Source organism: Seriola aureovittata, chromosome 18 (genome assembly GCF_021018895.1).
Source record: "Seriola aureovittata isolate HTS-2021-v1 ecotype China chromosome 18, ASM2101889v1, whole genome shotgun sequence".
Taxonomy (NCBI): Eukaryota; Metazoa; Chordata; class Actinopteri; order Carangiformes; family Carangidae; genus Seriola; species Seriola aureovittata.
This window is the reverse complement of record NC_079381.1, coordinates 14,817,044-14,844,331: the sequence shown is the minus strand read 5'-3', so window position 1 is coordinate 14,844,331 and position 27,288 is coordinate 14,817,044. Positions and strand designations below refer to the sequence as shown.

General features: G+C 40.9%; 1 protein-coding gene across 10 annotated transcripts in view; it reads right to left on the bottom strand.

Moving 5' to 3' along the window:
• Window positions 1-14,697: 14,697 nt before the first annotated feature.
• Window positions 14,698-27,288, bottom strand: part of rgs3a (regulator of G protein signaling 3a) — a 144,611-nt gene continuing 132,020 nt past the window's right edge. For 8 of the 10 annotated variants that reach the window (XM_056403040.1, XM_056403041.1, XM_056403043.1 and 5 more), the window contains 4 exons: window positions 19,772-19,873; window positions 18,555-18,616; window positions 17,213-17,379; window positions 14,698-17,015 (listed from right to left, as the gene is read on the bottom strand). In XM_056403040.1, the coding sequence (XP_056259015.1) occupies window positions 16,815-17,015; window positions 17,213-17,379; window positions 18,555-18,616; window positions 19,772-19,873 (532 nt within the window). In that variant the 3' untranslated portion in view covers window positions 14,698-16,814. Of the gene's footprint in view, window positions 17,016-17,212; window positions 17,380-18,554; window positions 18,617-19,771; window positions 19,874-20,218; window positions 20,377-24,796; window positions 24,947-27,288 lie in introns of those variants that run through there. The other 2 variants (XM_056403048.1, XM_056403049.1) reach the window with 2 other exon arrangements.

The following is a 27,288-nucleotide window of genomic DNA, read 5'->3' as shown; positions in this document are numbered from 1 at the left end:
ATGTAAATTTATAGCTAAGTTTGGTATTTCTAAACAGGCTGACCTTTCTCTGCTCATTTACTTATAGCCAAAGTGCTTAATTTTCCTTCAGGTGAGGATATGAAGTCATGGAGCAATAACAGCTTCGCCTCCCCTTTGATTACCACAATATGTAGTTCAGTAGGATTATTTATGTTCATCAGGAGTGTGAAACAGAGAAGCTGCCTTCATAGGCAGCTGAGGCTTGACATCATCGGATGACTTAAAGCAGACACTACTCATATTTGACTCAGCTTGCAATCACACCGCACTAACAACTTTAAAGTTTAATTGTGTCATCTTTTAAAATTAAAAGATATTGATATTTTTTTCTATTGTGTGTATTTGATTATGTGTTTTGCTCTGTGATGTGACCTAGTTTTCATTATTGAAGGACTGAATTGCTGCCACGCAAAACACTTTAACCTCAGGGTCCCCCTGAGGTTTGATTCACGGTTATGTGGAAATAACGTCTGTTCCCTTTTGTTACATTAACTCTCATTGTGTTGTGAAGTTTTGGAACAATAACCTGACAAACACAAAGCTCTTGCAAAACATGCCAAGAAGTGAACGCACTGTGACGAGAATTTCAGCCACAGAAATTCTCCTTTGTTAGAACTTTGACCTTGGATTCTGTTGTTCTGCTTTACAATTTACACTATTGTCCCTCTTTTACACCCAGCCCTTCCTTTCCTGCTCTATTTTTACATCAAGAATACAATCCATTTTTATCTGGCAGCCAATAAATTCACCGTGAAAGGATTAACGGTCTGCAATCACAGGATGTGGCCTCAAGCCAGCAATGAACAGCTGTTGACGTGTCAGTCTCTGATCACCACTCCTCAACCAAACCTCCTACCCATCACCGTGAGTGATAAGACAAAGAGGAAGAGTACAGGAAACAAGTCATTCATATGTCAGACACTAACCTGTCTCAACAAATCCTTAAATGCTCCCACTGGCTGTTACCACCCTTTGTCTGCCCGGCTACAGACATGTAGGTGTCAAACGGAAATACTTACTGCCATGTCAACCATAAAAAACCTAAAATGGTGATGAAGTATTTTAAGGATTGTTGCTGTGAGTTTGTTTTGGAGTCTACACTCTTTACAGTCAGAAAGGACTTGATGTATCTCTCAGCTGTGGCCAAGCTCCTACTGTTTGTTTTTTGTCCATTCTCTTGTGTCATGCATACACACATACACACATGCGCACATGTACACACGGCATGAGCCAAATAGTGGCTTTTCAACAGATCCTTCTAGGAATGGAAAGTAGGAATGCCTTAAATTTTGGAGTAAGAGCACTTCAGCAGATCTAAAAACTTCTGCTATGCAAGACTGAACTTAACCATTACATAAGTACATGTATAAATGGGTGGAGTAGAATATAATAGTAGAGAAAAATGTTTCTAAGTAAGAGTGGTTATTCAAGCTCTCTGTCCTCATAAATCTTTGTGGCTTATTTAATCCCTTCCCCATCCACCACATGTCACTTTTCACAGCTTTTCTTTCATATCTAAAGTATATCTGTTCTGTAATTATCTACATGTGTTTAATCCATTAATGTTACTAGTTTTAAACGCAAGCATGTCCATAGGAATGTTTCTTACATTTTTAATTATTTAGAATTGAATATTATCAGTTCTGGTTGTTTAAAGCAACTACTTCTATATTAACAATGGACCACTGTTTGTATGTGAAATAGTTTCCTTGTAGAGACTAACACACAGAATATTATCACAAGACTCTGAGCATTTTTTGTCTTTCAGCTCATGGTTTTGCAGCAGCAGGCAGCTATTTTTAGTGACAAAGCTCCAAAGACACACAGTAAACTATACCTGCTCAGCAGACAGACAAACTTAACAACTAGCTGGTGAACGTAGTGGAACATTTAGCAGCTAAAAAGACAGGTATTGAAGAGTTGAGGAGCTGGTAGAGACCAAAAACAGAGCTAGTAGAGTGAATATTGGACTTTCATTCACCAGATTAGCAGAAACCTGACTCCAAATGTTGCCCATATCTGCTGGATGTGGCAACTATTTGCCAACTAGTTACCATATCAACTTAAGAGGTGATACTATGTCATATAAGTAATAATGAAATAGTGTTGGTGGTTTTATTATCATTCTCACATTGAAAACCTAAATTGGCAAGCACATCGATCACATCATTATTAATATTTTTAATCATTGTGCCACATAAATTCTGTGTGCTTACTGAAGCCGCTGCTCTCTTTTTTTCTGCCTCCTGCATTCACTTGCGCAGGCTTGGCTGATACATTAATCCTCGGGGAGATCCAGTTTGCAGATGTATGACTCACCGCCAAGATGGAAACCGCTGAAAACCCCTTTAGCTGATCCAATTCCATCAGTCACCACATTCTTAGTGATGGAAGATAAACTTTCTACGACCAGTTTTCAGACTGATGTTTGCTGCCCAAATATTTCTCTCTCTGCAAGGGAGGTTTTTTGTATAAGTGGATGAGATCTTTGCAAATTATACCTCAGATGCATCTTATGTAATAGTTGTTTGTATCCCAATTTTCTGCATGCAGAAGTAATAATCATTTTGTTTTCTTTTCCACATGAATCCCAAAGATGCTATTTTTGAAATCTGTTATTTTTTTTGTTTGTAAGTAAGGAACAAAAATACCTCTTAGATGCATTTTAGATTTTGCTGAACATTGGCTTATTACTTTGATTGCCACTCAACCAATTCATTGTTTTTCACTTTATGATGTTTGTTTTTTGTTTAGTTTTTTGCCATCCATGCTGGATACAACTCTATGAATGTTATAAAAACCTAAAATTAGATGAAATTAACAGCATTATGCAAAACCTATTACTATTTCAACATCTTCTGGTTGCAAATTGACACATACACACACTTTTTCACATGCAGCGCTGTACATCATGTACTCACGGCGCACTTAGGACAGACTAAAACGGCAAGTCAAGAAATGGAAAGCAAGAAAAGCTGAAAGACGGTCTGGTGAGTGTTAAATTGTTGCATAACCAACTGACTGTGACAGAGAAACGGAAAATGGATAAATCATTCAGCTGTGGCAAACACCTGCAGATGCAGCTCAGTACAGCTAATCCATGTGTAAACCTTGTATTGATTATTCCATGTAAGCTATGTTTGTCCGTGTGTGGGACATGGACTGTTGTCAGTGTGTGTGTCTGTGTGTACACCTCAGGAAATGCAGTCTGTTGATGTTTGTGTTTATGTGTGTGCAGCCACATTGATTTCTGAAGCACTAATGCCTTCCATCTCCCGCGCACCGCCTCTGAATAATGAATTGCTAAAACAAAAATAGCTGAAATTGCACTTTTTAGAGCATGAAGGGGTTTTAGATTTTACAGTGTCTCAAGATTGCCTTTGATACTCTTTTAAAACCAAAATTGTGTTTTAGTAATATACTGCGAAGGAAGGAAATTATGGTTTGTAGGTCTCAGTACAAGATGGAAAGGCAATGAGATGGCTTTGATTCTTTCACTACAATAAAAATAGCACATATCAAGTCTGGGTCTTAATGGAGGTGTGCATGTTTTTCCTTTTATTTTCCTTTTCAAAATGATTTTGATGTAATGGATCTGATCAAAGCAGTAACCAAGCAAAAGACCTTCTCCTAATGGGCAGAAACAGACACAGAAACAGGTGGGAAAAAAGTTGAATATGTACGACTGTTGTTCAGCGTTATCTGTGCCTTGACAATATACTAGATGGAGTAAAGCTGCTCTGATTAACATTTCTATATTAACATATTGATCAAATGACTATGTGTGATGTGTAAGGCGTCATTCATATGATGTGGAACTGCAGAGTAGGTTGATATTTCACTGTAAGAAATATCAACCTACTCTGCAGTTCTCCTCTGGGTTTTAGCATCTTTTAGCCCTTTGTTTTGGTTTTGTGGTGCAGCATCACTGTTTGTGCTCACTCTCACTACTCATATCTGCAATGATCACAGCAGCCAGTAGCTGTTTTCAAAGAAAAAGCTCTAGTAAACTTGCTGCACACTACTTCCCTACCCCATCCCCACACCCCACACCCCACACACACACACACACACAAAGACACACACACAGAGTGGAGCATTTAGCAGCTTAAGAAACAGATTTCTTTTTTCTCAGGAGTTGGTGGAGACCAAAAACAGAACTAAAAGGAGAGTGACTTTTGAACTTGCATGCATCAGGTGGCCAGGAGCATGACTCCAAATAAATGCTAATGTTGCTCTCTGTCCCCATGTGTTACTAGGCAATATGAGGTGACAAGATATCAGTGTTGTTTGACAGCTTGATGCCCAACCCAAAAATCACTTATAAGCCCTTTTCAATAACAGTCATTTTGACTTGTCACAGCAGGAACAACACAGGTGTTACTAATATTAACAATAGCACTGATATTGCTTCAATAATCCATCACTTTGCAGGAAAACTATGTGTGTGTGCATGTCTATGGTAAGCGTGCTTGTTCAATATTGAACTAGGGTCAGCTTAAATTACTTCATATTACGCCTGAATCTACACTTTGAGCACCATTTAAGGGTGACTATTTTATTTCTTTCATTGTCTTTTGTAAACCACAATTATATAGATGTATGTTTTCAAGTTTCCAGCTCAACACTTTCCACTCCCGTTAGACCATGAATTAAAGCAGCAGCTAAATATATTGCAGAATTTAGAAAAATTACTGAAAACCACATCCGGTAATTCACTGTCTTACAACAACTGGCCAGACCGCTCAAATCCTCCTGATTCGAGCTTCCCTTGATTCTGCCCCAGCCTCTCTGTATGTTCCAAGCCATGGCCTTAAGATAATCCAGAGCCGCATGGCGGCAGAGGAGAGATGAGTAGTTTGACCTTATCTGGCAAGGTTAAGAGGTGTCCCAGCACTTGCATGGCTGTGGTACTTATACAGTGGTAAACAAAGCTGGGTCAAATGGTGCAGTAGTAAACGGGATCAGAGGTGACTGGTGCTGATGTTTCTTCACATTACAGCTGGATGAACATCAGTCAGACAAGTTTATCTGTCTCTCTGTTGTTTGGCATTGCAGTGAAAAGAGAGATAGATGGAGTGTTTTGACTTTTACAGTCAATCCTGTCTTCTCCTGAGGCTTTCATGCATGAAATCTAGTTTCCATATCCTGTGATTACTGAATTGGAGTAGCAAGACACCAGTGTCACATCAGATCCACCACACAAACCTTCATTTGTTTTCTGGCACAAGCCCTGGCCTTTATTTTTCACTTTCAGCAACACATCAACAAAATGATTTACAAGCCTGACTTTCCAAAAGGTTTGTGATATTATTAATAGCATGTGTTCAAATGGTTTAAATGTACAAAATCCAACTGGCTGACTCAGGTGATGAGGTGCTGACATCGTTGAGGATATCGTTTCTATTTTAACCAGCACATGAAATTGGCTAACTGAGGAGAAAATTACAAATTTGTTGTTTTCTGTGCTTCAGTGCTCAGAGATATGCGAGGAGGACGGCAGTCAGCTCCAAACAAGTTCACGGTCACATGAACTGATGTGTGAGCGCCATCTCTTCACAGTCACGGATCATCATTCCTGTGATGTCGCCTTTCATTTTTTTTTCCAATTTTTCATCCCTACTGAGCATTTTTCCATATAAAAAAAAGGGAAAGAGTGCCTGTAAATATGCTTCTGTCAAGTTTATTTTTAACGAATACATTTTCACACATCCCGAGAACAGCATAAGCTTCGAAGCCAGATACAAACCGAGTCAGCAAAGTTTATTTTCTGTGTAACTGAGGGAATGAAAAACTGTGAGAAAACTTCCTGAACTAGTGAGTCCGAGTGAGTTACCTTCATTCTTTTGTGCTGGCTAGTTAATAATATCCGCGTATAACACATGAACCAGCCCATGAGTCAAGCAAGATTGGGGAACACTGTATTAGGTAGGACATGGTGTGGTGACATCATGAGCTTGATTCATTTCCGTTGTTTCACTTCCCCACTTTGAATGACACACACATTCACTAATGCCAGTTCACCACAGAGTCAAAGATGTTGTTGATAATGCGAATCAAGGCATACATCAACGGTGCAAAGCAGAGGAGGAGGAAACAGTGCCGTAATTGGCAGAGTGCAGGCGTCTGTGGCTGCCATCAGCAGTCTTGAAACTACGCAGAGAAGCCTGGATTGCTTCACTCAGGGAAAAAAATTGTTCCAAGAAGAAACTGAAACTGCAGATGCAGTTTTTATCTGTGCATTCTCAAACTGCTCAAGTGTTATTTCATGCATGCTATGCTCACTGTGAAGAAAACTAAACCGTTAAAGCCAAGATATAGGACACATTGGAATTTCAACACTCAAACTGCCTGGTAATCCATCCAAAAGCTGACAAGACTTTGAATAACCAACATTAGGTTTCCTGCTAATGTCACCTTATTATCCAACATGTGACCAAATACCATCCACCTTTGAAAAGCGCACTGCTATCGGCTAGTTACCTTATAAATTAGTTAGCTGCAGCCCATTAAACATCTTAAAAACTTACCTGCAAATGTAATTTCAGTCAGTTTAGATGCTGGGGTGGTCTTACTCTTTATTTCCACTGCTAACAAAACATCTGCCCATTTAAGCTGCAGTTTCCATCCAGGTTTGTTCATTTTGTCTCATGCAACTGCAAGAAAAAGTAAATATTTCCCCAAATACATTTTTAATAAAAGACAGCTATTAATAATAAAAACGTATTTGTTCCTATTCACTGCAAAAACAGGGACTAACTAGAATTACTACCTTGTGGTATGCCTCTGCCAGTCAGTCAAGTTGCAGGAAAAATGATCACAATTTCCCCTTCCTGAGTTACAGCACTGAATAATTGCAGAAGCATTTTTGCAGAACATTATGATGTCACAGTGAAGTTGACCCTTTTACCATTCTGATGTAAAATGTCATCACTTCATCATTTTGTCCTACTACACATTTATGTTAAATTGTGTCATAATTAGCACATGAACTCACGAGTTACGGCCAAAAACATGTTTTGTGAGGTCACAGTGACCTTGACCTTTGAACTTTGGCACACTTAAATGTAATCAGTTCATCTTTGGGTCCAAGTGAATGTTTGCTCCAAATCTGAGTAAATTCCCACAAGGCAGTCTTGAGGTATCACATTCAAGAGACCAAAAGCATGTTTTATAAGGTCTCAGTGACCTTTGACCTCTGACCACCAAAATCTAATTAGTTCATCCTTGAGTCCAAATGGATACTTGTGCCAAATTTGAATGGATTCCTTTGAGGGGTTCCTGAAATATTGCATTCACAAGGCCAAAACCGTGCTTTGTGAGGTCGCTGTGACCTTAACCTTTGACCCTTGGCCACTAAAACTTCATTGCTTCATCCTTGAGTCCAAGTGACCGTTTATACAAAATTTCAAGAAATTCCCTCCAGACTGAGATATCATGTTTACAAGAATGGCATGGACAACCTGAAAACAATATCTGCCTGGCTGTCGTCAGGCGCGGAGGCGCAGAGGCATTAAAATGTCAGTTGAACATAAGACTGTGGAAAAAGGTTCTCTGTGGTTCAAATAAACCTGGACTGTTTTTAAGAGACAGAAGTGAACTCCAGTCTCTTATGTTAAAGGAAATATTTCATACGCCTCCTTATTTTTGTAAATTAATTAGGATTTAAGGGAATTAATGAACAAACATGAAACCCCTGCACCAAGCAAAAGCGCCAAAATGACAAAATGCTAAATACCATTGAAATATCTGCTATTCTAATTAAAGAAGCAGGCTTTATTAAGAACACTATAGATACTGTAGGAGTTTAGTGGCTTGAGGAGTAATCTGATGAGGTCAGCGGGTTTTTGGTTGGTTACAATCCTATTAGTGAAGTGCATTATTTAAGCTTAGTGTTTCTGTACTTACAACATTCATCATTTAAAGTGTTGTTTTGTGTGTGTGTGGAATAGCCCACCTGCCTTTTCTCCTCTCTTCTCTAGTTGTTGTGTGGTTTGTTTCCATCCTTCCCTGCCTCCATTCTTCGCTTTGATGGAACATCCAGCAGGTCGATGAGACGAAAAGCTGAAAACATTTTAACATGTGGGGCACAATGGCAATGATAAATGTGGGAGAAAAATATATATAAATATATATAAATATATATAAATATTTATAAATATATATAAAATATAAATATATTTTTAATATGTAAGAGGTAAAAACAATGGCTTAATGTCTCCTAATGACATAAAATAAAAATTGAAAAATCTTCTCTTCCAGACAGGATTAAGATGTAAACGGATAACATCATGACAAAAACATGAACGAAAAAAGACCAGATCCTCTTAGCATCACTATGTCTCTGTCTGAAGTGTCATTGAGCCTCATGAAATGAAATGAAACATGGAAGTGGAAACACCAGTCACACATCAGATGGTTTAAAGTAGGCGTTTGGACTGAGTAGTAGCTGGGAAAAAAACATCTCTTACCTGATCTGGTTGACCTTGCAGAAGGTTACTTTAATTTGATAGTTCAGCCTCTTCATCTCAAAATGAAGTGTTGCATCGTGATGATTAAATGCTGTTTCATTATGGAGGAACCATCTGGAGTGGCTTCACCTCTAAAGCTTCTCCTGGGGAAGATAACTGTGTCCTTGACCTTAAGAAATTGCAGAAGTGATTATATGGTGCCTTAAAATAACCAGGGAGGAAGCAATGAAACAACAGACTGTATTGGTTTAAGGTGTAGCTGCGTTATGTAATGTAATAGATGGTTTGATGGTGTTTGCCGAGGAGGCTAACACGACGAGCAGTTAAGCACGGCAACAGTTTAGTTAAGGAGGGAGCGATCTGCCAATCCTTGACACCCAAATTACATTGAGCTGCACTTTGACTCCTCCTGCAGCTCTCCCACAGTCAGGATCACAGCACGACAATAAAACACTGGGGCATTTCAAAGTTAAAAAAGGGGCATCTGCATGGTAATATTTAGGAGGGCCTGTACCTTTTTTAAAGAAATTTTACAGAAGACGTAGTCAGGCTAGCTGTTTCCCCATGGATCCAGCCTCCACGCCAAGCTAGGCTCGAGTGGCCGTAGCTTCATACTGTATTTAAAAACAAATATATGGGTGGCATCTTTCTTCTCATGTAAGTCTCAGCAATTAAGCAAATAAACTTCTTCTCCAAAATGTCAAACTATAAAGACTTCCCTCTGACATTTATGGACTTTTCATGTTAGGCAAATCAGACAGCTTCAACAGCACATGTGTGGTGAGTGTGTCTCTGTCTGTGTGTGTTTAGTGTGTCTAATGCGGAGGTCCACAGCTGCTTCCTGTTAATCCAGCTGTGCCCGCATGAATCTCTCGGAGAATTTGGTCGTGTTTCAACAATGAGTGGGAGAGTTTTTCCCTCAGGTCCTCACAACACAAGGAGCAAGGGCTTTGTTGCGTTTTAATCCTCTGTGATTTTTAAATGTATGTAATGACTGCAGTGCAGTTGTATGTGTTTTTTTTTTTTTAAATCATCAAATAAATAAATTCATTCATTCATTCATTCATTCACACGCTAATATGCGTATATACAGAACACAGACAGACAGACAGACTTTCTCTTAACTCATTTCCATGCACTTGTTACAGAAATGTCCAGCACCTTGTGGCTGGTTAAGTGATACGTCATCACTGTGTTTAGTTGTAGTTTAGAAATGCTTTTTTTTTTTTTTTTTTTGGTATATGATTCAAAATGTGGGTTTGCTGTGCTTAACCCCCCTTAGGCCCATGGGATCAGATATTCTTCCAAATTTTACGTTGTCCGCACAGCGTCATTACTGCGCGACCGTTTGAACTAGAAACGTGACGTTTCTTTCTCCTTAAACGAGACAAGCGGCGCTTTCTAGCAAGCCGCGGTTTGTCCGTGTGAGTCACTGACTTTGATCTTTACACCAACATTATAAATCTTAAAACTTAAAACTATTTGGAGTAGTCCTACCGTTTGTCTGGCGCATTGCCGATTGGCTCTCAACCGCATTCCTTGCCAGTGACTTCTACAGCACGTCACTCAATTCGACTCCAATGGGTGAGGTCACAGCCAATCAGAGCGTCTGATTCAGAGGCTTAGCCTGCCTTTGCTGTACACCCAAACTTAATTGGAGCAGTGCCGTTTTATTCTGAGGTCAAAGTGAGGAGAAGTTCTGAGTTTATGTAGTGACAGAATAAAGGCCAAAGGATGTGACCAGTAAGATATTTAGTGCAGCAGAGGTTTTGGAGCTGATTTTTCAAGGAGCAGACAAAAAGCTCCCATTAATACTGCTCCAGAGAATGAGCAGAACTCATGATCAGATAAAGATAGAAACTTCAAATAACCTCTAGACCAACTCAAACTAATATGTACAAGGAAGGAAAAGAAAAAGAAAAGTTTTTTTTTTTTTTGTCTGTTTTGTTTTTGTTTTTTGTTGTATGGGCAATTAACCTCTTATACTGTAAAGAAGTCTATTGAGTGACATATAATTAGCTGAGGTCGTGCTGATTCTGAATATGTGTAGCACTTGGTGAAACTGAAAAATCAAAACAACTTTATTAGGAAAAACACAGAGGTATAACAAAATGTAAAAGTCTAATTGTGGGCCTAAGAGGGTTAGTGTGGGAAGATCATTACTGAGACTTCAGCTACCAGTCGTCAGAAATGTGACTCATCATGTCTGTCACAATGTCCGTCATCTCTCCCCCGTATTAATGAGAATGATTAATGATTAAACTTAACAAATGTATCGTGCTAATTTTATTTTATTTTATTACCTTTGGACAGAGCCAGACTTGTTTCCAGTCTTTGTGCAAAGCTTAGCTAGCTGGCTGCTTGTTGTAGCTGCATATTGAACAAATAAGTGCGTCTGCTAAAACGTCAAACTATTCCTCTGAAGCCCCTCATCTCCAGAAACATCAGCAATACTTGTGTAAAACTTATCTATTTCTATAAAGGGCATCTATATATAAAGCTGACCTGTTCTGATTAGACCACTGGGATAAGACAGGCTATTAAATTCTGCTTCCTTCCACTCTCCCTTCCTCTGTCTGTTGCTGTTTTTAAAGTTCATGTCTACCAGCAGCGATGACGACATCCACTCAAGAGACAGTGAAGGTGAGCTCAGCGCAGTTAGGACCCTCCTTTTACATTTGTGCCACACTGAGGAAAACCTGAAAGCATGTACCTGTTAACTGACAGATGGTACAGTTACGAGGGGGTGCAAGAAAATAAACAGATCTTGAGCTCATGATGATATCACCTCAAATAGCAAGTCAGAAAATGAGAAGAGTGTATGAGAAAAAACACGGATAAGACAGACACTCTAGTGAAAACGTTCCTCTATTTTTTTGTCCACAAATTGTGTGTGTGTGTGTGTGTTGAAAATAAAAGATCCACTCCATGCAGTACACAGAGCAGACAGAAAACAAACACCAAACAGGATTGAGGGGTCCACTGAGTCAGCAAGGGCAGCGGGGGAGACGTGATGTTTCTTTTGTAAACCTGCCAAGAGTTGAAAGGATCGGCTGATCTGAGAATTAAGGATTAATCAAGGCTTAAGCCCCTCGACTGCTGCACAAATAAGAGAATAATAATATGAGGGAGAAGAGGGGGAGCCCCACTGAATTCAGCATGACTACATATTATGGGTCTTCTGAGTTCATGATGCTAGAAACAGATATCAAATACGCGGTTTAACAGCTTGCTTTTGACATGGTTATTTACATGGTGTCATCTGATAGAGGCATAAAAAAACAGGAATGTTTTATAACTGTTACAACATTCAGTCACATAGTTTCATGTCTTTATTTAGAGTGAAAAGGGTGAATAGAATCCTCATCCAGGGGTAATTGCAGGGATTATCTTATTGTACTACTTGCATTTTTCTGTTTAAAGAGTGAAAAAATGTATCCATATTTTAAGTAAGAGTGAAAATAACTTGCTAAAGACAGAGTTGTGCTGTTATGCAGTGTTAATCAGTGTTCACAGCTGTTATAAAAAATCATTCTTTGTGCAGCAATTTTTGACCTGTTTCCAAAATCAGAGGTGGTCCTGGACAGTAAAATGTATCATCTTATGGAATTAAAATAAAACAATTAAAACAATTAATAAAAGTTTTAAGGCCTGATGGACACGCAAAGAAATTGTTTTATATTTAGGGAAATGCACTTGCTGTCTTGCCAAGCATCAGATAATGTCTGTTAACTTATTAGCATACCACAAAAAGTGGAAATCTGCCTACCAAGACCTCTAAAGCTCACTAATTAAAAACATTATATCTTGTTACTTTAGTCTGTACAAATACAGAAAAGTAAAAACAACATATTATGGTTTTATGGTGAGTTATGTATTTGACAATTTCTTGGTCGAATGGTGTTTTCCCCCTGCTTCCTGTCTTTATGCTAAGCTAAGCTAATTTCCTGATAGCTTTTGCTTTACAACAGACAGATATGTCTGTTCTCTTGGGAAGAATCTTCTGTAGTGTCCTTGAGTGCCCTGAAAGTCGCTGCCAAATAAAATGTATTAGTATTATTATTATTATTATTATAAGAAAGAAAATAAGTGTATTCCTAAAAATTTCAAACTACTCCTTGGAGAATATTAGACCTTTGGCCATTGTTGTCTTACAAGAGGTTGTACTACACCTTCCAAGCAGCTTTACATCTTCAGAGCAGATTGGAGGCTACAGTGAGTCGCTATTGCAAAGTGAAAGACGGGCTAGCTGATTAGCATGATAACATTGGTGTTGTCTTCCACCACTGAAGACAGCTCTTGGCAATTAAAGGTTTCTTCTTCTTACATTTCTTCTTCTTCTGTTAATGCTAACGTTGGCTATGTAGCAATTGCAAATAGCTCCTTGAAGAGCCAAAAGCACTAATTAAATAAAGTGATCTTCTTATACCAGACCTGTGAAAACAAGATGGACACAACCCTTCAGTTTATTTTAATTTTACAAAATTATAGTGGGAGGGACTACTGGACTGGCAAAGCTATAAATGAAAAAAGGTATTGGAAACTTATTTCCTTATAGTCCATCAGACAAGACATGGATATCTTTAGAAAGTTCACTCTCACGCTATGTCCTCGTGACAAATTTGCACTTGACAGGAATGTAAGATAAGAGACTGTCACAATGGAGGAAGCATTCACAGCCATATTTGGAACAGCAGGAAAGTGGAGAAAGAGGCAGGAAATGCGAGTCGGCGCGTTTTTGGGGCTCACGTGACAGCTGAATTTGAAAACAATGACAGACTCTGTGATATGGTTTACACAGATCACAGAGGGGAAGGAAACTTGAACAAAAGGATTTGGTGAAAGAATCCAGCACAAGAGCGGAACCTCCATTGTATGGCATTTAAGATGAGCATGGAGTAACACAAGCGTGGGTTCTGAAGACAAAGAGACAGTCAACAGGGAGTGAGACGGAGAGGAAACAGGCCAAGAGAGGCGATAGAGAGGTGGATGACAATTCCCTTTGGAAGAAGAAACTGCCTCTGTCAAAACAGATGGCAGCTGGTAAAGAAGATTAGGCGCTGTTACTACTGTCTCCAACACCACTTCAGACTGATCAACCCCCCCTCCCCCCAAACACAGACAAACACACACACAGACACTGTTTCCTCTCATCCCATCCCAACAACCCGGCCAAAGCTCGACCCTGTGTCGCAATCACTTGCTCTTCTTATCAGGAAACCAGACAGCTGGGTTCAGGACGAGCCTTGATGGTCTGCATCACCACACCAAATACGACTCCGCTCCGTGTAATGTAGGACAAAGCTGACAGAGTGTGGAAACAAGTCATGTAATTCGTTCAAACAGTTCTTGTTATTTTTCAGTTTGTATCAGATTTGGAGTTCATAGATGTGATTGTCTGTAGTAGTTTTGTCTCTATCTTGCTGGAGAGAACTATGCACACACAACTATATGACTGGCCGAAGATGAACCGCTGACCGCTTCTTTTTCTTGCCCCCCCCCCGTCTGACTTCTTTTCCGTGTTTGCGCCATGTTGTCTCAGCAATTAACTTGGTGAGTCCAAGGTTGTTATTACCAATACGAATGATGGTTAACACTATGAGAGGAAGACCCACATTTTAATAAACCAGAATTTCCTCCAGGTGGATGGATTTCAATATTCAATTGACTCAGAGGAATAGTTTAACATTCTTTGGCAATAGTTAGATGAGATGTCTGCACACTAAATATGGAGCTTTAGAGGCAGCAAGCAATTAGTTTCGCCAAAGTAAGAGGAAATGGTTAAAACATTTCTTTAAAAACACACCAATTAGCACCTCTCAGCTGAGATATTAACAAGATATATCTTGTTTCAGATTTCTTGCAGAGGCACAGAAACTTCCCGCAGTCTTGTCATCACCTTGGGGTCTGGTGTAGCACGTGACTCCCCGTAAAACCACAAATTGTCATGGTTACATTTGGGGTTTTGTACAGACTAATTAACGGGTTATTTAAGGAATTTTAAAGGTGCAGTTTTTTTTTTTTTAAACTTTGGACAGAGCCAGACTAGTCCCACATCCTTCCAACATCAAACTATTCCTTTGAGCAACTTCATTCTACTGTCTGCTACTTGAATGCACATCTGCCTTTGCATGTTTGTGAACGACATGCGCCGGCATGAATGTTATCAAACACACATCATAAGAAAAATCACAGACAACATGTCTTACTTCTTCAGTTGGTTGGTTTATTTATCATTAGCAATGACACCAAATGTACTCTACTGTTTTCACTTGCTATCATAGGAGATGCATTTTGAATTGTAAACAGTGAAAATGATAAAATGCATTTCAGAAAACTCCTTACAAGCAGTGTATGACCAGGGAAAAGAGCAGATTGTACCTGCTCTTGCTCACCTAATGTTTTAACAATACATGTCATCTTATAGTTTTGAGTCTCTCATATTTACATAGATACAGCTGGGTCCCACATTCATCACCAGCAGAGACCTATCAGCTTTTTGTTTTTGTTTGTTTTTAATGTGTTATCACATAGTTTTCTTAAAGAATTATATTTACAACCATAACGTCCCCAGCTGCCTGCTGCCAGGGGTTAACACAGTTAGAATCACTTGCTTAAAATTCGTTAAACTACTTATGCTTCTTGAAAGTTTACGTTGTAAGTCAACCTTATAGCTCTACGGTTTTTTTTTTCTTAACAAATAAAGTTAATACAGAGCTCAAGCTGTTTCGTCTTCCCCATAAAAATTCAAAATTATCCAAATAAATGAACAAACCAAAATAATAATAAAATAAAATAAAGAATAAAAAAATATTGCACTTAAAGTTCAGGACAGCATTGGACCTGTTTGGTGGTTAAGAGGAAAGTGAGAGCTTTTAGCCGAGTGCTTTGGAGGAGGTGAGGGTGTCTGTAGAAGCATCCAGCAAGTTAATCTAAATAAATAGGCGAAAACCTTTGTACAACATGAAGCAGTTTTTTTTTTCCTCAGACTATGAAAGGAGCAACCTCTCGTGTATTGCTCAGTAGAACTACGGAAGGGCAGGTAGGAACCCTAAAGCATATAAAAACAGCGAGCGTGTGTAGAAAAACAGAAACAGCTGAGAAGATAAACCAAGCTGGAACCTGTCATAGCAATGTCCTGAGAACGCTTCCTCGATTAGTCCAGAATGAGCTACAATGTTAAAGGAAATGGCGTTTGGCTGCACCGAACATTTTCTCTTTTGCTTCTTGTGTTTTCATTCCTTGTTGTAAACAGTCTTTGGAGAGAGGAAGGAAGTCGTCGTTTTTTTATTTTTTTTTTTCCATCTCTGGCTTTGAATGTGATTTTGAATGTCTGTTGGACTGTGACTTGATCTTCTCGTCTTTTAATGTGAGAATGACACGTCTGTGTTTCTTCACAGCTCCAGTCCATCCGTTATTTATACATTTGTGTTCTTTGCCCGTCGCTGTCTCCGCCTCTGTCCCCGTTGAACGCTCACAGTATCTTTCCACAGTCTTGGGATGAACTGAATAAGTTGGAAGCTGTTTATAGAAGCTTTGAGAGGATGTAGAGTTTAACAGAGATGCATGTGAAACTGAGCCACAACACTAGTTTTCATTCAGACATCATCTTTTCTTTTTCTCTTCTGTCCATCATACAGTTTGGAGCTTGATGAAAGAAAAAAAAAAAAAAAAAAAACACGAGGAAAAAGGACGTTGTGTCGTACCAACAGCTTTTGAAGTGGCTTCACAGAGGACGTGGTGGAGGAAAGGAGGGGATTTAAAGTGGGAGTTTCAAAAGGGAAATAAAGGAAAAAAGTGACAAAACAGTACCGGACTGTCTTCATGTCTGCAGGGTTTTTTTTTTGAACAACCCCTCCTTTTCTCCAGTACAACTGGACAAAAACTTAAAAACACAAACAAATGTCTTTTTTTTTTTCCTTACAAGAGACTGACAGAAAAAAAAAAAAAACGCAACAGTGATCAGACAAGCGTCCAGCTCCTGCTCCAGCCCTCAATGTGGGCTTCTGTATTTTTTAGTAACATCCATTCATGCATTCATCAGTCCATCCATTCATCCATCCACCTGGTAACTGTGTAAACTACATTCCTTTGCAGTGCCATAGCTTTGCCGCGTCCTCTCACACCATAAAAACAACAACAACAACACCAAAAAATTATAGTGAACAGGATGACAGACACAAAAAGAAAAATTAAAAAAAGGCAAACAAAGAACCTCACATCCCACCCACCCACTGTATGTTTTTCAAGTCATCATCATCATCATCATCATCATCAATCATCATCTTTCTCTTCTCCTTCTTTCTAGCTTTTTCTGGTCTCTTATGATGAAGATGAAGTCGAAGTGGAGCTGGGCTTTTTTTGGTTGATTAAGTCCAAGTAGAGTTCTGAGCGGAGGAAGCGGGGATATGAGTCCTTCTCCATCAGCCCGTATATCCGCCTCTGCGCTAGGTCAAAGCAGGAGCGTGTCACATTCTGCAGGTTGTCCTTAGTGTGATCTCTGGTGTACGAATCCAGATTTACCTGCAGAGGAAAAAGAATAAAACAAGTGAGGCAAGTGTAAGGTTACGCTCTTATTTTGAAGAAACACAAAATGGAAAAAGCATCTTTTTCTTTTTCTTTTCTTTCTTTTCTTTTCTTTCTTTTTTTTTTTTTTGCAGGAGGCTGTTTTGATGTCATTTTTTCCAGTCTCCATGTGAGTTGTTTTCACTCTCACTCACCTCTTTACAAGACTGGATAGCGATGTATTCTGCAAAGATTTTCTTGGCTTTTGAGGCCATCTTGGACTGTGACTTGATCTTCTTGTATTCCTCACATGCTAGCCAGAATTCCAGATTCTCCTCGCTGAACTCTGTGCGCAGGAAAGCTCTGAACGCTGCCAGACCATCTGAGAGAGAGCAGAGAGGAGGAGGAGGAGGAGGAGGAGAATAAACAAGAGGAGAGTTGACTAGAGTGCCATGGCAACCTCACAGCTGAAACGCTCCTTGAAGTTTCAGCGCCTAAAATAGCTCCATGACGGCCTTTTTGAGTCATGTGGTTGGAATAAAGTGAGACATTAAAAACCCCTCTGGACACCGCAGTGCATATTCAACCCTTTGTCATCCTTTGAGTGACATCACACCGCTGACCCAATCCTTCCTTATTATTCAGCATGACATATATGCGTCTCCCTATGCACATGCAGTGAATGAACAAAGACATTGCTGTTTCAGTGTGTGTGTGTGTGTGTGTGTGTGTGTGTGTGTGTGTGTGTGTGTGTGTGTGTGTGTGTGTGTGTGTGTGTGTGTGTGTGTGTGTGTGTGTGGTGGTGGTGGTGGTGGGGGGGGTTAATTCTGGATCTCCGGGCTTTTTAAGTTTCGGTCCAGTTAATGATTTGAGGAAGAAGGCATCCAGAAGAAAGAAAGGCAGGAAGCCGTGTCCACCCACTACTCCTGTCTGCACCTTTCCGTTCCCATGAATCACCCTAGCTGATAAGCAGCGCCAATACAAGCAGTTATGTCTTACCTCATTCTGGTAAGCAGGAGTGAGGTAAGAGGTACTGTAGAAGGGAGGAAATTAGAGGGGGGAGAATAAAGAGGTCAACAAAGCCAGATGAGGAACAGATGTAGCGCTGGCTTGGTATCGGCTTTGAAACTGAACTGTGGAAGATGAATTGTGGAAAACAAAAATAGCAATGCACTTGAAGGTTGCCTGTTTTTTTTTTTCTTCCCCCTTCTTTCTATGTAACGCATAGACTCTGTCTGTTGGGATTAGGTAAACTTGCTGCAAGCTGCCCGTTCACTGCGGCAGTGTGTGTGTGTGTGTGTGTGTGTGTGTGTGTGTGTGTGTGTGTGTATGTATGTGTGTGTGTGTGTGTGTGTGTGTTTCACATATCAATACATGCATATTTCCTGTGATTAACCAGCCTCCCCCACCACCTCAAGCATGCACCGTATGTCTTTATTCACTCTCTTGTACAAACCATATGCCAAACATGTTAAAGACAACAGATAGCTGATTTGCATGTACGTAAAGTAAGGAGAATATGAGAGAAAAAAATTTAAGAAATTAAAAGTAACTTACATTTGTGTCCCAGCAGTTTGTCAAGCGAGTCCCCCCATTTCAGTGCTTCCTCCGGGGTGGGCCTGCAGATAAAAGCAGAGCGATTCTTTAACAAGCCCATCTCAGCCAGGTTTCTCATTGTGTGACCCATCCGCAGAACTTTGTCTATGCTGGGTAGATGAGTGGAAACTTGGACGTAGGTAAATCCTCTCCGCTGACTCGCTCCACTCTAGTCTGTGTCTACTGCTCTTTCCCTCACATTCAGTTCTGCCCTACAGATTGTTTCAACACTGAGAGCCATGAGTCTGTCTGCTTCACTCTGGTGGGGGTAGGTTTTTATATTCCCACTGAAGACAAGTTGGCAGGCGGGAGGGGAGGGGCTTCCGCCATCCAATGGGGATGCGTTGTTGGGTTTAGAGACCTCCTCCCCCCACTGGCTTGTGTCTGCCCCCTGCTGCCTCTCATCCTTTATGTTCCCTGCTATGAAGCACGCCTCCTTCCAGGGCTTGTCTTACGCTCAGTGTAGTCCACATCTGAGCCGTTATTCGACATTCTATTGAGATCTGTCCTGATAAATCGACTAAAATGACATTTGTTCTTTAACATCTTGTTTGTCTAACAGCCTTCATGTGTTCAAGCTGCTATTTGAAAAATAAGCAGACATACAGTAATCACATTCTTGAATTACTCTTTAACTTTACTGTTATAAGAGAAATTATAATTTAACAACCTATGATATTTATATTTGCATGTAATTCTACAGATGACATTGATTGAGATTTTTGCAACTAAATGATTACTAAGTAAAGAATATATTAAAAGTTCATAAAGAATATATTTTGCTGATGTTTTACAGTTTCCTGTGAAGTCCAATGCAATGACCAAAATACAGGTTTCGAAACGTGGAAACAATTTCAGTCTTTAATATCACATCAATCGCTGAGATTTCATATGTGTGATATATTAAATTAATATATTTCATATGGTAAATATATTTTTTAGATCATTAAAACAAATAACACCCAAACAATTCACTTTCCCTCCTTCTGACATGCCGTCCTTACTAACACATGCTCCCATTCATTTTATTAACACCACGCATTACAAGCACACTCCCATCTCTCCTACTGCCCACATGTCTGTCTTCCAACACCAGGTCATCACCAGTTGTGGCGAGACCCGGAAAGCCACTTACACACACACCCACACGCACATGCTGTCAGGAAGTGGCCACTTACTTGACTGACTTCATAGATTTGTCTAACTTGCTGGCTGGGTTGCTTCCTGGGGATTCATTCCTCCTCCGCAGGAAAGCCAGCCGATTCTTCATGTCTTTGGCCCTGAGTGAGAAAAAGACAGAGGAGAGGAAGGAGAAGAGAAGGAGTTGGAAAGAGAGGGATGGAGTGGAAGAAAGATTTATGGGTAAAAGAAGCAGGGGGGAAAGTTGAAGCAGGAGGAGGAGAAAAATTGAATCAGGGATGACAGGGATGATGAAGTAGATAGAGGAGGTAGACAAAAAGAGAGATGGGAAGAAAAGTGTTGAGTGTCCAAGTCCAATGTCCACAATTGAAACAATCCAAGGCATGGCAATCACCAATTAAGCCCTTCAGCACTGTAAATCCAATCCATATGATATCAAACCCAGAAATGCCAGAAAAGATGAAAACAGAGGTCGTGTTGTGTACATTTTAGTCTTCAGCCAGGTATGTTGGTATGGTGGAAGAGAATTTCTCCAAAAGGCAGATATCAGGCTCCTTTTCCTCGCTTCGCGTCAGTGTCTCTCCTGTCAATCTAATATCTCTAACAGTCTTTCCTGTAGATGTGTCCCTGGCAGGTTCCTCGGCAGGGACTGAGCGAATGTGGCAGAGAAGGAGGAGAGAGACTCAATGCTCACTCCTCTGTTTCATCATGCCATTCTCCATGTGCCTAGAGGGGTTGCTGAGAGGGAGCTGACCCAGGGCCGAGGCAACAGGGCACAGTGACCTCCTCACTCCTCTGCTGCTTCCCACCAGCAGCAGCATCCAAAATCCTCCAAACCGCCCACCTCACCTGTTTCCCCAATCGACAACCATCACACACACACACACACACGCGCGCGCACACACAGATCCTGTACTGGCCACCTTAACGCTCAAACCAAGTAATACACCAACCCCTCGGCCCCCATGGGCTCCAACAGAATACTGCGCTTTCCCATAATCCCATGGTGCCTGTCCTGGCTTTTCCCGACCTGGAGCACGTGCTGCCTCAATGGGATGTGACCTCACTCAACACCCATTTCCTGAGTCCCTGCTTTTGATTTCCACTGTGGATTGGCTGGCCCGCTAATAATGCAGCGCGGTGGTGTGCGCTCGTTGGCCCTCATCACCGCAAGCTGTCCCACTGCCAGCCCGCAGCCCCCAGGAGAGCATGTACACCCCAAATTAAGAAACAGAGCCTCCTGTTATAGACACATATCATTCAAACATGAACACCCGGGGGTGGGTGCACTGTGCATGAATACACTCGGATGGGGATAAAAGAACACCCACGCAAACATCTCAAAGAACACCCCCTGTATAAGTGCCAACTCATGCCCACTTCACTGGTGCTTTCATGCCAGTCACAGGTGTTGGGAAACTCCCAGTCTGCACCAGTGTGTGCATGTGTGTGTGAAGGGAAGAAGGAGAGGGCTAATTAAATGATGTTTTCACCCCTATTTGTTTATTTGTCAGTAGGATTATGTTATAAGCACTGAACCAATTGCACCGAATTCAGTGGAGGGATGGGGTGTGGGTCAGGGATGAAGTCCATTCAATTTTAAGGCAGATCTGGATCATTTACTATGAATTTTATTTCTTTCTCTGAAGTCTGATGTATGTCGTTTCACACTGGCCGTCCAGTTGCAAATGTGACGTGGTCTCACACACACAGAGCGGCCTCCTGGACTGAACAGAGAACACAGTCAGCTGTAGGTGTGTGTTTTTCCAACGCCTGCAGGGAAGGAACGGCAGAAACCTGCCCATACACATGATATAACATGACTGCATGAGTTGCTGGAAATAGCGGCTGAATGGCTCCTTTTAAATCAGGATGAGTGTGACTTTGTAAGTGGATTGATTTGGGTGTGTTTGGGTTTGCGGCGCTGAGCTGGTGCAGATGACTTTAGTCAACTCAGAGAACCTCAAGAGCCCTGTTTGGAAAGCATTCGTCACATTCAGGAGAGGGGAATTTCTAAAGTGGTTCATTAAAAATGTGTATGCTAAATGAAAAAGGTGACCGCATTTGGTGTGACATCTAGTAAAAGCTATGTGAAAGTTTTTTTTTTCTCCTAGGCAGAGAAAAAAAAATTTCGTAAACAAATTTTGCAATGAATTCCAAAGAATACATAACCGTTTACAAAATATCACTGGTGGAGAGATAACTTATCCGTTGACTGGAATAACGTCAGTGCCCTGCGTGAAACAGGCATAAACCAGATGATGAACTGCTGCACAGAATTTAGGCCTCTGTTTCATGGAAACAACAGGGTGCTCTAATGCAGTATCCCTGTGAATAGCTCACACTTCCAAGCCTGAAGGACATTATTACCCAAATAAAAACTCTCTTGCTGTTAAATAAACTCATAACACCAGAGTTGGATTTATTAGATTGTTCTATTTTTAGGTTGGACTCAAGGCAATTAGGTCTTGAGCTGTGCACGTGTTCGCTAAAAGAGAGCCTCTGTCTTGCCAGTGCATGTGAAGAAGAAAAGAACTTGTTTTTTTATAAGGGTAGGAAAATATTTTGTTGGCCTGACAAAAGACTTTCTTATTTATGTCTGGTTTTATACAAGCTGAGCCCGCGTGGGAATGATGTGACAATGATGTCATAACAACAGGCACTTTAAGGGAAATGTAGATGTATGTTTCTATCCTGCCACCATGTGGGTGTCAAGGAAACTGCAAACACAAACAGCAGCACAGATTGCTTGCAAGGCTTTTTTTTTTCACTCCTCATAGTTTGTGTCCACAATGGAAACAACTTAAGCTTCCATTATCCCATGATTTATTTTTTCCACTTATGTTCAGACACTCACCCAGAGCTCTGACAATATTCTTGAAAACAAGTGATCCATATTACAGGTGGCGTCTGCATTTAAACTGCGACATCTGCATGTATCTGCGGGTTTTACGTCATACTGCAGGAGGTGTAAGCTTTCTTCCGGCACGACAACTCAAATGATACAGCCATAAATGATACAGCTACTGTGATTATTGGGTCAATGGGAGTCAACAGCAACTTCAACTTGAAGGAGGGCCACATAATACTCCTCCCTCCATGTGGGCAAAGACATATTCTTCATGCTTTCAACAGTGTCATGCAGATGACTACAGCCATGTCAGTCTCCTCTGGACGCAGAGACTTTGCAAAATCAGCTACTTAAGTATAACTAATCACCTAAACAAATGGAAAACGCTATTACTCCGTTGAATAAAACCTCCTTGGGTGAAACTCTAAACCCTTAACTCAGACTTAAAGCAGGAAGAAAAGGGAACTGATACATGCAGACCAACACAGCGACACAAAAGCACAAGAACTCATATTTCTGTGTCTGTTTTGTTTAGTACTAAAGATGGAAAGCAGTCATGTGCTTGAGTCTATTTATTTATTTTTTTAGGAACGCCACTTTATAATGATGCTTTTCTTGTACTTGAAATTTTATTTAACCGCTGTTCTTTGCACCTCTGCTCTTTATGTGCTAATGGCTCTTCTCACACTCTCACTTTGAGTACCTCTCTATTTAAAGTTGCTACTTTTCCCTCTTCACTGTGTCTCTCCAGCTGCTACTAGCTCCCCAGCTCTAATGCCATTAGCTATGTATCACACTCCATTTGATTTATTTCATACACTGACCCCTACCCTTCTCTTAATCTGATAAAAGGATGACACATGCTCTGCAGAAGATTAGCAAATTAATGTGTATGCTCAGCTGCCCCAAGAGCAAACTATATATAGCACATCCATGTTTGCAGCACAGGGTATTATACTGTGTACACACACCTGAGTGTCCGCTTGTGTCTGTACAAGAGAGGCCGCTTGAGTGCTTGAGTGAAGGAGCGAGTGGTCTTTAGCTCTGCAATTATCTGCAGGTTTCTGTACTCTTTATTCCCTCTTTGCTTGGCTCACATTAGACGCACTAATAGCACCCTGCTGGCTATTCCTGGTGTTCTGAAAAGTAGGCCGCACTCCCAGGGAAAGGCTCTGGGAGCACATGGGGGAGAGCTGTAGACAGACATACTGCAGATCACAATGTACCACACAAGCACCGGCCAAATCCACTGCCCCATTTCATCCCACTTCGCGACTTGTGATTGCTTCATGAGGCTTTGTTTCCCACAATGGAAAGGGGGGGGGGGGGGTTCACCGTCTGTAAAGCTTGACCTGTTAAATCTGGGGTCCAGCATTGAGTACAGACGGTGAGAGCAGCAGCGTTACAGCATGTTTTCATTCCCTCTGCCACTTTCTATTTACAGAAGGCTGTGTGCCCCTGAAGTGAGTACAGGGCACAAAACACGAATAACACTGTGTGAGCCTGTTTGTGAATCTGTGTCTGTGTGAGTGTAACGGGTCAAGGGTTGTGTCAGTGTGTCCCTAACACTTTAAATAACATTAACACTGTTTGGGCTATGGGAACAAATGTCCTGTACTTTATCCACAGACAAAACATTCCAAAGATGTGATAAGTCCGTAAACATGAAAAAAAAAACTGTAAGACGATAAGAAAGTGAAAGGCATGCCTCTTTCTGCAAATCAGAGAGTCACTGCAATATTCCTAGAAGAACAGTGAAAAAGGGAATTGTCCTAAATTTTGTCCATAAATATAACACTATCACATTCATCGTCTCCCTCAATCAAGACCAAAAAAAGAGCTCTATTTCTGAGCAAACTCACCTTTCTAGCCACAAAAGCCACATGAGCAATCCTATTCCTGAAATCCAGGCTGCGTATAATAAGAACAGGGGGCAGCCTCAAGTTAGAAGTTAAAGCTTCTTCCTCCAAAATAGTTTGAGCGCTTCACCCTCACGGGGGGATTCTTCTCCCTCACTGCGACTGTCAAATGAGATCCATGTGGAGGTCAGAGAGCTTCCTACCAGCTCTGGAGCAACTATTCCTGTGGGACGCCAAGCAGCCCCCACCCACACTTTTGTACCCTCCCTTCTGATGTTTTAGAATTCTTGAAAATGAAAATTGAAGCACAAACGAACCCACACATGCACACAGGTACACCGCCTTGCTCTTACCTTTCCAGGTACTTCTCTGAGAAATCAACCATAGTATGAAACATGGGTGCCGGCCTGTGCGCAGGTTCACTTGGTGTGTGTGGAAATTTGACAGCATGTAAGCGTGTGTCAAGACTGCCGGAGCTCAGGGCCCAGGGGTTTGTTTGACAATCACATTCCTCTAACCCCTGAGAGGCTGTGGTGAAGCTTTATATAGTCCTAAGGGGTCTGGGGAAGGCGGACCTTGGGCTCACCCAATCACCACGCAGTGTTTGGAGAGGACGGATTCCTTCCACCGAGGCATGGACAGGTTTTTTTAGTTTTATGGGTTTGTGAGTTGAGATGACATTTATCTTTTTAGCAAAAGAAGAGACCTGACTACTGTAACGACCTGTTTATCTGTCTCAACTGACATGCAGTGGCAGAGCTCTCTCTCTCTCACACATGGAAATATCATATTCTTTTATAGTCTCTCTGCACCGGATGCTTGTTCTCAATAAACTTCCTTCAACTGATTAGTTTTAAGACACAACGACAAGTTACGTTCCTACTTGTTCCTACTCTAAACCTCAAAAATCTTCTTCTTTTAAATACAGTGTCCGAGGGGCTTTAGCCACCTTTTAAACATGTTGTCATTTATTTAACTAGAAATGCTGATGCTTGATTTATGGTTGGGTGTATGGCACTGATATGCATAGAGAGAGCTACATGATGGGGCTACAGCGGCTACTATCCAACGCCAACATACAAGGACCACAAAAACTATGATTGGTCTGCATCGGTTGCTTGCATTTTCAATGCTGGTGGAGATAGTTGATAGTGAAGACAACATTATGGACATTAAACAAAGACTAAGCAGTCTCCTCCTCTTCTTCAGTCACACACATATGGCGAAGCTAAATGTGACCACTGCCAACATGGTCACTGTGATCGCCACTCTCTATAAATGAGTGAACGTAAACACTGCAACTGCACGGCATAAGTCACCTATTGATTAATGAGACCAGGCAGAATTACATTGTGTAGCCTTGATGATATTCCAGTTCTATAAATACTGTACGTATGAAGCCTACAACTGCTCTATACAACAAAGTAAATGAAAGAATGTAAACACAGTTACTGAGGGGAACTCTGTTTACACATGTAGGACAGTATTACTGCATATGTGAAAAGAAAAGTTGTATAAAGCCTTCTGTGGCTCCAGAGGAAGCTGTGCAAAGTCTGATTAACTGCCTCAAGTAATGTCACTTGAGCAAGAGCCAGTTGGGGCTGAAGACGTTTGAACATTTAAAAAATCCGGGGGCATGGCATTAGAAGACCTCAAATGTGTGCACTTCAACAGTGTTGGACACATGCAATGCTATATCAATTGAAAACTCTATTAAAACACTTAATCGCCTGATCATGTACAATAAATACATTAAGCACTGTGGTGGTGCTGACAACAGCTGAAATCTGACGTTCAACCTGAAATCAAAACCAAAACTGCAGGTATCCACAGCATTGAGGCTTCATCAGTTTAACAAACTGATAGGAAGTGCCAGTCATTTAAACCAAAATGGGATGTCCACACTTTGATTTCCAGGTGTTTAAATAGGGGATGGAAAAATTCCAGTGTCAGTAAGTCCTGGTAACTTTATTTAAGTATTTCTAGATGTGTGTCATATAACCGGGATGACACACAGACATAACTGCTTGAAGTGGCTCACATAATCTCAACACTGATTCTACAACAGGGTCATTGCACATCATGTCTAACTGGACAAATGACATTCACCTTGGCCAAGTTTCACAGCACAAAGGAGGGCATTAGATGCACCTTGACAGCAAAGCGCCAGAACTGATGTTAATTATTTGCCTGGGAACTGCTACTAGAGATGGCACAGAATTAGTATTATGTGAGAAACACCATACTGGATGTCAGACAGAGGAACAAAAACATCAAATGGTAATTTCCGATGTGTTTGTAATAAACACTTTGCATTTAGCACTTTGCTCTGCTCTTCTCTGCCCTCCCCATCTGCCTATATTTACTGCCTTCAGGAACTGAAGTTGGATATCAGTTCTAGTCTCCAAGGTATTGGTAGTAAAATACACCCAAAATGAAAGTTTGCCATTGGGTATCATCATCTTCATGAACTCAGATTATTCTGTCAAAAAGCTCACATTTCTTCACAAATGACTGTGATTAGTTCATTGCTTTATTGCGACTTGTCGGAAACTGCCGGATGGGGGTGGGGGGAAAGGGAGTGTGGCTGTGCAGGGATTCATTGCTTTGGGAAGCAGAACACCTGGACTGAGTAAAAACAAAAGGTGATAATGAAGGGGGGAGGCAGAGATAATGTGGACAATCCCAGGAAAAACAGCTGTGCTGGATCCAGACAAAAGGGACACAGGGAGCAAAGTGAAAAAAATAGAGATGAAGAAAAGAGAGAAAAGACGTGCTGGAAGTGAGAAAATGTACAGATCGTAGGGAAAAAGGAGTAAAGGAAGAGGAAAAAATGCTTAGGAAG